Source organism: Aethalodelphis obliquidens, unplaced genomic scaffold, assembly GCF_003676395.1.
Source record: "Aethalodelphis obliquidens isolate GAN/ISIS:26980383/991018 unplaced genomic scaffold, ASM367639v1 scaffold94, whole genome shotgun sequence".
In the NCBI taxonomy this organism is placed as follows: Eukaryota; Metazoa; Chordata; class Mammalia; order Artiodactyla; family Delphinidae; genus Aethalodelphis; species Aethalodelphis obliquidens.
Window position 1 is genome coordinate 2548748 of NW_020838038.1, and position 14094 is coordinate 2562841.

The 14094-nt window shown below is 41.8% G+C and overlaps 2 protein-coding genes across 2 annotated transcripts in view; both read left to right on the plus strand.

Annotated features, from left to right (window-relative positions):
• PIR (pirin) overlaps positions 1 to 7981 on the plus strand; it is a 108960-nt gene extending 100979 nt beyond the window's left edge. Inside the window, 1 exon segment of the mRNA XM_027095767.1 lies at positions 7672 to 7981. Within this exon segment, the coding sequence (XP_026951568.1) occupies positions 7672 to 7784 (113 nt within the window). The 3' untranslated portion in view covers positions 7785 to 7981.
• Positions 7982 to 8300: 319 nt separating this feature from the next.
• The window catches only part of VEGFD (vascular endothelial growth factor D), a 36699-nt gene continuing 30905 nt past the window's right edge, over positions 8301 to 14094 (plus strand). The window contains exon 1 of the mRNA XM_027095747.1: positions 8301 to 8898. Coding sequence (XP_026951548.1) covers positions 8809 to 8898 — 90 coding nt within the window. The 5' untranslated portion in view covers positions 8301 to 8808. The remainder of the gene's footprint in view (positions 8899 to 14094) is intronic.

A 14094-nucleotide genomic window follows, 5' to 3' on the forward strand; every position in this document is an offset into this window, starting at 1 on the left:
GATTGTTTGTTTTTTTGATATTGAGCTCCATGAGCTGTCTGTACATTTTGGAGATTAATTAATTTGTTTCATTTGCAAATATTTTCTCCCATTCTGAGGGTTGTCTTTTTGTCTTGTTTATGGTTCCCTTTGCTGTGCAAAAGCTTTTAAGTTTAATTAAGTCCCATTTGTTTATTTTTCTTTTTATTTCTGTTACTCCAGGAGGTGGGTCAAAAAAGATCTTGCTATGGTTTATGTCAAAGAGTGGTTTTCCTCTAAAAGATTTATAGTGTCTGGTCTTATATCTAAGTCTCTAATCCATTTGGAGTTTATTTTTGTGTACGGTGTTAGGTAGTGTTCTAATTTCATTCTTTTACATGTAGCTGTCCAGTTTTCCCAGCACCACTTATTGAAGAGGCTGTCTTTTCTCCATTGTATGTTCTTGCCTCCTTTGACGTAAATTAGGTGACCATATGTGCATGGGTTTATCTCTGGGCATTCTATCCTGTACCACTGATCTATATTTCTGTTTTTGTGCCAGTACCATGCTGTCTTGATTACTGTACCTTTGTGGTATAGTTTGAAGTCGGGGAGCCTGACTCCTCCAGCTCCGTTTTTCTTTCTCAAGATTGCTTTGGCTATTCGGGGTCTTTTGTGTTTCCATACGAATTGTAAGGTTTTTTGTTCTAATTCTGTGAAGATGCCATTGGTAGTTTCATAAGGATTGCATTGAATCTGTAGATTGCTTTGGGTAGTATAGTCATTTTCACAGTATTGATTCTTCCAATCCAAGAACATGGTATATTTCTCTATCTGTTTATGTCATCTTTGATTTCTTTCATCAGTGTTTTATAGTTTTCTGAGTACAAGTCTTTTGCCTCCTTAGGCAGGTTTATTCTTAGGTATTTTATTCTTTTTGTTGCAATGGTAAATGGGAGTGTTTCCTTAATTTCTCTTTCTGTTTCTTCATTGTTGGTGTATAGGAATGCCAGCGATTTCTGTGCATTAATTTTGTATCCTGCAACCTTACCAAATTCATTGGTTAGTTCTAGTAGTTTTCTGGTGGCATCTTTAGGATTTTCTATGTAGAGTATCATGTCATCTGCAGACAGTGACAGTTTTACTTCTTCTTTTCCAATTTGTATTCCTTTTATTTCTTTTTCTTCTCTGATTGCTGTGGCTAGGACTTCCAAAACTATTTTGAATAATAGTGGCGAGAGTGGGCATCCTTGTCTTGTTCCTGATCCTAGTGGAAATGCTTTCAGTTTTTCACCATTGAGTATGATGCTTGCTGTGGGTTTGTCATATATGACCTTTATTATATTGAGGTAGGGTCCCTCTGTGCCCGTTTTCTGGAGAGTTTTTTTTTAATCATAAATGGGTGTTGAATTTTGTCACAAGCTTTTTCTGCATCTGTTGAGGTGATCATATGGTTTTCTTTTATTGTTTTTTTTGCGTTTTTGGTTTTTTTGCGGTACACGGGCCTCTTACTGTTGTGGCCTCTCCCGTTGCGGAGCACAGGCTCCGGACGCGCAGGCTCAGCGGCCATGGCTCATGGGCCTAGCCTCCCCGCGGCATGTGGGATCTCCCTGGACCGGAGCACGAACCCATGTCCCCTGCATTGGCAGGCGGACTCCCAACCACTGCGCCACCAGGGAAACCCAATTATATGGTTTTTATTCCTTAATTTGTTAATGTTTTGTATCACATTGATTGATTTGCATATATTGAAGAATCCTTGCATCCCTGGGATAAATCCCACTTGTTCATGGTGTGTGATCCTTTTAATGTGCTGTTGGATTCTGTTTGCTAGTGTTTTGTTCAGGATTTTTGCATCTATGTTCATCAGTGATATTGGTCTATAATTTTCTGTTTTTGTGATATCTTTTTCTGGTTTTGGTATCAGGGTGACAGTGACTTCATAGAATGAATTTGGGAGTATTCCTCCTCCTGCAATTTTTTTGGAAGTTTGAGAAGGATCAGTGTTAGCTCTTCTCTAAATGTTTGATAGAATTTGCCTGTGAAGCCATCTGGTCCTGGGCTTTTGTTTGTTGGAAGATTTTTAATTACGGTTTCAATTTCATTACTTGTGATGGGTCTGTTTATATTTTCTAATTCTTCCTGGTTCAGTCTTGGAGAATTGTACCTTTCCAAGAATTTGTCCATTTCTTCATGGTTGTCCATTTTATTGGCATATAGTTGTAGTAGTCTCTTATAATCCTTTGTATTTCTGCAGTGTCAGTTGTGATTTCTCCTTTTTCATTTCTAATTTTATTGATTTGTGTCCTCTTCCTTTTTTTCTTGATGAGTCTGGCTATGGGTTTATCAATCTTGTTTATCTTCTCAAAGAACCAGCTTTTAGTCTTGTTGATCTTTGCTATTATTTTCTTCATTTCTATTTCATTTTTTTCTCCTCTGATCTTTATGATTTATTTCCTTCTACTGAGTTTGGGTTTTCTTTGTTCTTTTTTTTTTTTTAGTTGGACCTTTTTATTTATTTATTTATTTATTTAACATCTTTATTGGAGTATAGTTGCTTTACAGTGGTGTGTTAGTTTCTGCTGTATAACAAAGTGAATCAGTTATACATATACATATGTTCTTCCTCTAGTTGTTTTAAGTGTAGGGTTAGGTTGTTTATTTGAGATTTTTCTTGTTTCTTGAGGTGAGATTGTATTGCTATAAACTTACCTCTTAGAACTGCTTTTGCTGCGTCCCATAGGTTATGGGTCGTAGTGTTTTTGTTGTCATTTGTTTCTATGTATCTTTTAATTTCTTCTTTGATTTTTTCAGTGATCCCTTGGTTATTTAGTAGCACACTGTTTAGCCTTCATGTATTTGTGTTTTTTATAGTTTCTTTTCCTGTAGTTGATTTCCATTCTCATAGCGTTGTGGTCAGAAAACATGCTTGATACGATTTCCGTTTTCTTAAATTTTCTGAGGCTTGATTTGTGACCCAAGATGTGATCTGTCCTGGAGAATGCTCCATGTGCACTTGAGAAGAAAGTGTATTCTGCCACTTTTGGGTGGAATGTTCTGTAAATATCAATTAGATCTATCTGGTCTATAGAGCACTGATTATTTTTAAAATAGTCTTTTTTGTTTTATTAGTAGCTTAAGGGAAAAGCATTAAATTATACTCCACCTAGCCCATAGCGTTTGCCTCCATTTTGCAGACTTCTGATTTCCACTCCAGAGGTTCATAGTTGTCATTTTCTTTTGGTTGAACAGCCCTGAAATAGTTTGTTCTTCTGGAAGAAGCCTGCCGACAGATTGAGTAGGGTCCTCATCTTTATTAATAGCAGCTAGAATTTAGGTGGGAAGAAGATGTGTGGGATGGAAACCTTTTCAGTTAAGCGATGTCCTCTGCATCAGTGATGAAAACCAAGACTCCAACTACAATAGGCGACATTCATCCCCTGTGAATCTTCTCCCAGAGGCTTGCAACTCAGGGACACTGGGTGTGCCAGCACACACAAATTCGGATTAACCAGACAACATAGAGATGGCCCCTGAAACCTCAGCTAATGAGAGGCAAAGCATTCTGCTTGTTTGTTTTATTTATTAATTTTATTTTGCTAACTCTTTCAAACCCAGACGTTTAAGTTTTTCTTTTACCTGTGCATGTTTGAAGGCCACCATAGCCGTCTCTCGACTATTTGGGAACCAGTACTAGGTGCTGAGGAAAACAGAATCCAGATGTTCCACTTATTTACCTAACAGATACCTCGGTAGCATATACTGTCTACTAGGATTGGTCGGAGTGCTTTCCAAATATTGATTCATTTAAGCTTGAGAACAACCTGACAAGGTATGTACTCTCATCCCCACTTTATGGATGAGGAAGCGGAGGTGCAGAGGTTCGTTGGCCACATAGCTGGGTTCACACTCAGGCTGTCTGGTTTCTACCCACCCTGCCCTTCCGCCTCTCACCGTGCCCGGTTGCCCCTTGCTCTGCCCTGTGGCTTCTCTGCTGGGAAGTAATTGTTGGTGGTGGAGCTGGGATTTGAACCCTAGTCTCCTAAACCCTTGTCTTGTGCTCTCTCCACTATAGGAAGTTTCTACACAATGAGAGATTCAACTCACACCATTTTTATTACAGGAGAGGGAGGGAATTCAAAGCTTTAATTAGAGAAGGGATGAATAGTGTAGTTTAAAAGAGGGTTTGTGGGATTATTGATAACTAGCAAATACTTTTCTTATTCAATTAAGAAACATGCTTTCTGGGGGAAATAATGTACAGACAGCATGGCGATGATAGTCAATAACATTGTACTGCATATTTGAAAGCTGCTAAGAGAATAGATCTTAAAAGTTCTCATCGGGGGCTTCCCTGGTGGCGCAGTGGTTGAGAGTCCGCCTGCCGATGCAGGGGACATGGGTTCGTGCCCCGGTCCGGGAGGATCCCACATGCCACGGAGTGGCTGGGTCCGTGAGCCACGGCCGCTGGGCCTGCATGTCCGGAGCCTGTGTTCCGCAATGGGAGAGGCCACAACAGTGAGAGGCCCGCGTACCACACACACACAAAAAAGTTCTCATCAAAAAAAAAAAGTTCTTATCACAAGAAAACAAATTCTATAACTGTGTATGGTGACAGATGTTAACTAGACTTATTGTGGTGATCATTTCCCAGTATATACAAATACGAAATCATTATGTTGTACACCGGAGACTAATATAATGCTGTATGTCGGTTATACCTCAATTTCAAAAAAAAATAAATCAATTTAGTTATATATTACCCCCCCCAAAAAAGAAGAAAAACAAAATCATATACTTTCTGGTTTGGGTTTTCTTCTTGTTGAGGATCTGAGGAGATGAGCTTCCTCCCCTGGCTTTGGAGGACTCACACTTCCAGCGCTTCCCTTGTTTCTCAAAGTGGTCCATGGACCAGCAGCAATGGCATCACTGGAGAGATGGTTAGAAATGCAGAGCTTCAGACCCCACTCCAGACCTCTTGACTCAGAATATACATTTTAATAAGATTCCCACGTGATTTATGTGCACATTATGATTTGAGAATCACAGCAGAATACCCCAGAGAAGTGTCAAGATGGAAGCCCGGAAGTGTACTGTTTGTACAGAAAAGTAATTGAGGGAGGGGAGAGGTGCTCCGCAAGTCTCATCTATAGCAAAATTATGACGTGCCGGAAGTCAGTCCTTGGCCCAGTACCTGCTCTCATTTTCTCTGTTCTGTCTCCCTTTCCCCTCTGCGTCCTTTAAAAAGGTGGCTTTTCCAGGATGCCCTCTTGAATTTACGATTTTTTTTTGCATATGAGGGTTCTCTCATTGTTTCCTACCTAGTACAGTCCACATCTCCATCTCCACGTGAAATTTCTCTTGCGAGCCCCAGACCCCTATTTCCAACAATGTATCGAGCACCTCTGCCAGGCAGCTATCTGATTGTCTCCAGCGCCTTCATGTCAGAATATCCGGGACTGAGTTCCTTGCTCTACCCACAGCTTCCTGTGTCTTGTGTCTCAGTTACCCTTAAACAATTCCACCATCAACTCAGCCTCCCAGGCCAGGCATCTTCTCTACCCTGATGCCAAAGTTTTCTTCTAAAAACTGCAGATCAGATTACATTGTTCTGTCCTTAACGCTTCAGTGATTCCAGATCACCTGCAGAATTATGTCCAAACTTCTTCCCATAGATGGCGTCCAAAACCCAGAGGGCTCAGGCCCCTTGCTACATATCAGACTCCACCCTCCTCCTTTTCCGCACCCTCACGTCCTCCTGCAGGCCGGTCCCAAAAATGCCGTTCTGCCACGTCTGCCTGTGCAGACATTACCTCCTTCTCCCCTTCTGTGCTGATTCTTTGCATTTTCCATACTTTTATTGTTCTGTGTATCACACTGTTTTGTAATAATTTGTTTTCATATCTGTTTGTGTTATAGATTTGAGGTCCTTGAGGGGAGGGAGTCTGTCATTAAGTTGTCTTTCAGCTTTACGTCTCTAGCTCCTAGCACCATGTTCGTCATTCAGTAAGCACGCAATAAATCCTGGATAGATAGATCATTGAGTGAATGAATGAATTTACACACCTGCTACCTGTTTTCCCTTTCTCTTGCCATCCTATTCCCTGAAATCTCCCAAAAGGCGTCAGCGTCATCAAAACATGTGATCCTGGGTCTTCCTTCTCAAGCATTAAAGTGGGTGCCGAATCTGTGCTGATACGCCAAGAGTAGTTAAGAAGTTTGCCTGTGTTATTCCAAGTTTTAAGTTATATTTTAATCCGGGTCTCTCAGAGAAAGCCTCTTAGGGGAGGCACTTTGTAAAAGGTTCCTGACGGCACCTCTGAAGACTGGGGGAAGAAATATACTGACCGAATGGACAAATCTGTCAACCGCTTTCAAGACACTGCCAATGCCATATAAGAGCTGGCCTTGTTTATCCAACAGGTGGATGCTCCTACAGTATGTGAAGAGACAGACATTTTGCCTCCTGGTCGATTAGGGGAGGACTTCTTCTACACTTTTAGCAAATGCCAAGTTCAGCCCTAGGAATTAGACAAACAGTGACCGTGGGCCAAATCTGTCCACTGCATGTCTTTGTAAATGAAGTTTTATCGGAACACAGCCATCCCTAGTCACTTCTATATTGTCTGTGGCTGCTTTGCGCTTCAGTAGAAGAGTTGAGTAGTTGAGACAGACACCGTTTGACACACAATATCTAAAATATATACTGTCTGGCCCTTTACAGGAAAAGTGCACTGACCCCTAGAGAATCCAAAATGTGATGCTTTCTTGATTTGACATTTTTATAATCTCCTTTTTATTGTCAGTGAGATGCTACTAATTGTCAAAAATGACTTAGACCCCTCATGCAAGGACACAGCCTCATATACTGTGGAGATACCAACACTGTGACAAGATTTGCCAATTTAAAAAATCAGATCAGTTAAATTCTTGACATCAGCCAATGCTAGTGCAACTGACAACTACAATAAATCTTAAAAGTTCTCATCACAAGAAAAAAAACTTCTGTAACTATGTATAGCGACAGATGTTAACTAGACCTATTGTGACGATCATTCCCCAATATATACAAATACAGAATCATTATATTGTTCACCTGAAACTAATATAAGGTTGTAAGTCATTTATACCTCAATAAAAAATAACGATAAAAAGAACTAACAAACAGCAGGCTTCCCTGGTGGCGCAGTGGTTGAGAGTCCGCCTGCCGACGCAGGGGACACGGGTTCGTGCCCCGGTCCGGGAAGATCCCACATGCCGCGGAGCGGCTGGGCCCGTGAGCCATGGCCGCTGAGCCTGCGCGTCCGGAGCCTGTGCTCCGCAACGGGAGAGGCCACAACAGTGAGAGGCCCGCGTACCGCAAAAAAAAAAAAAAAAAAAAGAACTAACAGCTACAAAAATGGTCGTAATAGAACCAAACTTAAGAATGTTTTGAATAAAGAGATTGCCATTGCTGATGGCAGCCTGCAATGGATGAGTGAGATATAATTGCATTTGTTTATCTGAAGTTTGGTCTTTATAATCATACACAATCGTAGTCAAGAAACTTGTATTACAGTCCTCGGAGATTGGATGCTGCAAAAATAACCTTCTGCTGTTCAGATATGCCTGAGTTTGTCTCAAATTAAGAACTACAGAAATACATACCATTTTCATGGTAGAAGAAATTATTCTCATCACCCAGAACTTTCTGAATGTCTCTTTCTGCTCTAGGTCCATTTGTGATGAACACAGATGAAGAGATTTCTCAGGCCATTCTTGACTTCAGAAATGCAAAAAATGGCTTTGAAAGAGCCAAAACCTGGAAATCAAAGATTGGAAACTAGTGACAAGGGCAAGGGCAGGTCTGGCTGCCTTCTAGAATTTTGCCCTTTGTGGCATCCACCCGTTCAGTGCATCCAGTTTCCAAAGCTGACTTCGCCAGTGCTCTCAAGAATTCCACACTCAAGTGATGACGTGTTTTCTATAGCAACGTCTGTGAGATATTTCCTGGCCCAAGCAAATAAACCTAATTGTTGCTTCTTTAAAAATCAGTGTTCTTCATTTCAATCTAAGTTACTTCTGTTAAAAAAATTATTTTGTCTATGTTTTCCTTTTCATGGGCATGTGGACATTTTGTCGTCTTTGTGCCTGTGTGTTTTTTAAAGCACATTTGATTACTTTCTGTGTGTCACTGATGGAGGTGCGTGAGCATCTGAGGTCTCTTTCTGAGCAACGCAGTTTCGATGCCTATGTGCTGGGGTTTCATGTTACAGGTTATCTCCGTGGGTAAAGTAACAGCAGTTCTGAGCGTTTCAGTCAGTTTTCAAAACTGCCCTGCTATTGGTAGGGACACGACAGGATTACGGCCAAGACTTCCCTGCTTTTTCTGCCAAAATGTGTGTCAGATTTAAGACACATGCTCCTGCAAGCTTCCATGAGGGTTGTGAAAAAAGTTTGAATCCACAACTGGGTCCCAGCCTTCTGTAGCTGCAAACATTGGTGGCCAAACCACCTCCTTCTAAAACAACTCAAACCTGGGGCACAGGGGGGGAAGATTTTTTTTTTTTTAGTTTGCTGGAAATGAAATGGACTTAGAGGCTTTCTCATTTCAAGTAGAAGACATATCCACTTCCTGATTATTTTTGGAGCGTACGAACATTTAAACTTTTTTTCAGTTCTCTCCCCCCCATAAGATTGTGCAGAAACGTACCTTGACTAATTGATTTTGATCACAACTGATTATTTGTTTTTCCCTGTGAACTCCTGGGGTTTCGAACTTTCCTTCTGGAGAATATGCCTTTTGAACCAGTTTGCTCTAGCTGCCTGAGGTCAACTGCTTGGTAATCAGTGGATATTAGAATATTCAAAATGTACAGACAGTGGGCAGTGGTGAATATTTTCATGATGTCTTCTCTGCAGTTGGTGCAGAGCTCCAGTTATGAACATGGACCAGTGAAGGTAGGTGAGCTCAATTTTTCATGTGATGCAGATTTTTAAGTTGGCTTATACAGAGGATGTTCTTTCTTTGCCGCCACTATTTTTGAGACAATATAAAAATGCATAACACTCCTCGTAGTGGGCAGGATATATTCTGTACTTGTTAATGAGTATTCTGTTTCTTAGGCTTACTAAGATTCTTGCCATGAGTTTTTGAAAACGCTGGGGGTGGGGGCTTTTGGAGATGTAATAGGACATGAAAGTTTCCCCTCAACTGTATGTGCAGATTTTTTTTATTTGAAACAAATTGACTTACAGGGTTGTGTTACTTTCTGCTGTACCACAGTGATTTTCTCATGAAGCATTGACTTGTTTTTATGACACAGATAACTTTGGGGGCTGTTTATTTTCAGGTCATCTGTGAGCTAGTTTAGTTAGTTAATTTCTTCTGGGAACTGAAAACTGCCATGCTTTCTACAGATGTTTTCTATCTGGTTTTCCAAATTACCCATTGCCACCATCTAGAAAAATCTTTTCTCTGAAGTCGTTTTGGTCCTTTGCTTTTTGAAACGTGTGTAAAACTCAACCATAATCAAATCTTTGATTCTATGGGCAGGCGTCAGATAGAGCCCAATGAATTGAGAGTAATGAAAAAAGATTAACTGGGGTGTTACTGTCTGAGCACTATTTCGCCCAGTTTTATTGTATTTCATAGACTGTACTGTTTTTCTCAGCTTTTGATTTTGAAAATGATTCAGATATAATTGTTTTGACTGAAGTGGTGCTAAATCATTATTGATTTTGGAATTTCTGGCCGTGAGCAATCAAAGTGGACTTGAGTTTTTGTAGCTGTCGTAGGAAATGCATTTTCAACAAGGGTGATATCGCCCCCAACAGGGGAAAATTGGTCCTTGGGGGTGAAAACGTCTTACTCTTATGTATAAAGCACAGATGTACTTACACTACAGAAAGAGATACACAGTATTTCTGCGAAGGTTGAACTCTGTGTTAGGTGTAGAGAGTCACCTTGCCCAACAAGCGACACCTTTCTAACTTTCCAAATTCCAAACGGACACGAGAGAGATCACCGTCGTTCAGCTCCACTTCATTGCCACCAGCCTGGATGTGGGATCTCAATGCCAGATCGCAGGTAAAAGGGAATCTCATTTTGAGCCTAGGGGACAGGAGAAAAAAAAATCAGACTTGTTTGAAGTAAGTAAGGCTTTTCAGGCTGTTCAGCTGTCTTTAAGTCCACCCAACCCCTGGCTCAATTAAATCTTTCCGATGTGAAGGAAAGACGTGCGTACAGTTGAACAGAAGTTCGGGTGTAGATACGAGTGGGTGGTGAGGGCTAAGGAGGTATATCATATTGGTTATTATACATTTTCTTTTCCCCCGTAACTTTCTCTTAAGAGAAAAATCCAAGAAGATATGTGTTTCTTAATGTTCTTCTTGTTTAAATCAAAATTGAGTATGAAAGCATATTCAAGATGGTAATGGTTTGGACACTGGGATATGAATGTATTTTGTGCATTTTGAGATAAAAGTGTTTCATTTATTGTAAGACGTGTCCAGGGTCCTCCATGGTGGTAGGTTCGTGAGCGTGTTCCTCTCTCCACCCTCCCCTCTTCTAACCACCTCTTTTCCCAAAAGGATGGCAATGATGCCAATTCTATCACGAGGTTGCCCTTCCCCCACAGTGGTCACTTTCTAGCCTTGAACATCCTCCTGTTTTTTCAGCTTAGACTAGTAGTGCCTCTAGTACAGTTACACAAGTCTGTGAACATTTTTTTTCTGCAGTAACCATGCAAAAGGCTACCAATACCCTGCAGAATTGCTCTCAAAGCCATTTGAGTGTAAGGCATCCTGATTTCATTAGTCTTGCCAGCTGTACTTAGGACAGCTGTTTGGGGTCAGTAGTGCATGGAATTTGTGAACTGAGATAAATCTGTTGGAAAATCTCAACTCAAATCTACTGTGCGTACTGTTTAGCTGCTAAGTTTTTCAATCATCTAAGCAGAATGTGTTTTCTTCTAGAAATAAGATTAACCCAGTGCCTCTTTCTGGCTCACTAGTATAATCAGATTAACCACCTAGATATGGGATTTATTTCTGTGTCTGTTTTATCCAGCTTTTATATACGTTGGGGTAATCATATACTGTTGCACAGAGCGTGCACTGCACAACTCTAGGATGCTCCATCCACATAGTCTCACGTCTGTATGTGACAGCCCTGAGTACAATGGCGTAGACATTCTGAGCGTTTGATAAATAAATACCTGCAACCTCACTGTCCTGTCATTCACATCGACCTTCTGACCAGCACTGTTTCTGGTGTATTTGATAAGCATTGTTCGTCACCAGGAATCTTGGCACCCCCTTAAGTCACTAGGGGAAGCCATTGCCCTAAATCTCTTCAAAGTCACTGATGCAGACATACCAGGAGAGTGACGAAGGATTAATTCCGGGTCCTGGTAGGCTTGCCCCACTCTTCTCTGATGGAATTTGTCTCCTTCTTCCCCACACGACCTTTCAGCCCCCTCTTTCATCACTTCAGTGGTGGAAGACTGTTGCTGAGTGGTGGAGTCGTTCAAACTCGGCCTGGGACTGGAATAAATCCAAGATCCACACCTCTAAGTACCGTGAGAAGCCACATGGCTCACGAGACTTCATAACCTTTGTGTCACTTGCCTTCTCCTGAAATTGTCTCTAAAGGGAATTGAATAACAAGGACTAAGATGCACCTTCCATATGTAATTCCAGGAAGCAGACCCGCCCCCACTGCTCTCCCTACGGTCGTGCACAGGGAAGTCCATTGACTTCGTTGCTAGTCAGATGGCCCAACGAGCTCGTGCCCACTTTCGTATCAGGCACCATCCTTGGCACAAAATACATTTGAAATGTTTTCCATTAATTTCTTCTTCATTTATGACCTTATAGGTAAATGCGTTGCGTTACATGCTTCTGTACACAGATCTTTTCTATCCTTAACTGGTGGTTGAAGCTCTTACATCACTTTAGCCTATTATTGCTATTCAGGATACAGTAGGACCCTCTGTATCTTATAGCTTGAATATACTACTTCCTTGTATGACTTATTTTTTAATTTACAACCCCTGATTTGGGGAATTCCCGGGAAGTCCAGTGGTTAGGACTCCACGCTCTCACTGCCCAAGGCCCGGGTTCACTCCCTGGTCAGGGAACTAGGATCCCACAGGCCGCGTGGTATGGCCAAAAAAACCAACCACCTGATTTGGACTTGGCGGATTAGCCTTTAGACCCCTAAAAGCTCTAGAAAAAAGATCACATTAAAGCTGTATGTTGAGCGAGTTTCGTTAAGGAACTGCTCTTCGGACAGTCTTATAAAGACAATTTATGGAATGAAAATGCAGTATTTGGACACACAGATGCTTCCATGTAGGAGGTAACGTAGGACGATCTGGAACTCCCAGGCACCTTTCTCATTACCACAGTGGCCTAGAGGTAGTAGAGGAAGAGGGACACAAGTGACAGTAAATTGTTTCTGAGCACCTTTCTAAGCTCAGCTCTTTCCCACCACTTGAGATTAACAGAGAGGGCGGGAAACTATCTACAATTGGGAAGGTGATTGAGATGAGGTGAGATGAGACATTTCTTTTTTTTTTAACTTTGTATTTTATATTGGAGAATAGGTGATTAACAATGTTGTGTTAGTTTCAGGTGTACAGCAAAGTGATTCAGTTATACATATCCATATATCTATTCTTTTTCAGATTCTTTTTCCATTTAGGTCATTACATAATATTGAATAGAGTTCCCTGTGCTATACAGTAGGTCCTTGTTGGTTATCTATTTTAAATATAGCAGTGTGTACATGTCAATCCCAATCTCCCTATTTCTTCTTAGGTTGCTTTTATGGTGGGAAGTCCCCTTTTTAAAAATTTATATAAATTTATTTAATTAATTTATTTTTGGCTGTGTTGGGTCTTCGTTGCTGTGCGCGGGCTTTCTCTGGTTGCGGCGAGCGGGGGCTACTTTTCACTGCGGTGCGGTGGCTTCTCTTGTTGTGGAGCGCAGGCTGTAGGCGTGCAAGCTTCAGTAGTTGTGGCTCGTGGGCTCTAGAGCGCAGGCTCAGTAGTTGTGGTGTGTGGGCTTAGTTGCTCCGCGGCATGTGGGATCTTCCCAGACCAGGGCTCGAACCTGTGTCCCCTGCATTGGCAGGCGGATTCTTAATCACTGCGCCACCAGGGAAGTCCGGAAGTCCTCTTTTCTCTCTCTTACCACTCGATCTTACAGTCTCTACCAAGATACTAGGACATTATAAAGCAAAGCCTCTCTGAGGCCCCCGTGCCGCATGAAAGTCTTGACTGGCTGTGATGTCCCGTTCCTAAAGGCTCTCCCTTGCCTCTCCTTAGAACTTCCCAACATCTGACAGCTCATTTGTTTATTTATTGAGCACGTACCGTGTCGAATGCAGCAGGAAATAAGGCAGTGTTTCAGCCCTCATGGAACTCATATTCCACGTGTGGCGGGTGAAAAGTGCCACGAAGAGGATCAAGAAGGGGGCGGAGACACAGAGGGATGGGTGCGGGGGACCCCTCTGATTCCGTTTACTTTGTGCAGTGGCCGTGCGGAGGGGCCAGTGTGGCTGCAGTAGGGAGAGCGGAGGCCAGAGCTGTACTTCCGGAGCTTGGAGAAATAGCCAGGGCAGATCACGTAGAGTGTGGCTGTGTTCCAGGAAAACCTCTTGCGCACTGAAATTTGAATTGTGCATCATTTTCATGCATCACGAAATAGGCTTCTTTCCATTTGTTGCAACCATTTAAAATTGTAGGAAGGATTTCTTGGCCCACAGGCCATACAAAAAGAGGCCGCAGGCTGGACTTGGCCCACAGGTCAGAGTTGGCCAACCCTGATCTGTATCATTACGCTGTTTTATCCTATTCATGGGACATATCAGTACCTGACATTTTTTATTTGCTTGTGTATAGGTTTATTGCTTTGTCACCGTCCACTAGCATGAAAGGTTTTTGAGGACAGGGATTTTCATTGTTTACTCCAGCTTCCCAGTCACCTAGTGCAAAGGTGGAATAGAATGGATACTAAAAAAGTATTTGTTACTGACTGATGGACTGGGCATCTAGGCTTTGAGATACGCAGGCAGTATATTCCCCCTGTGCTATTTTCCTGTGGAGATTAGACAGGATTTGGCTGGAGGTATCAAAGAATCCTGCAGTA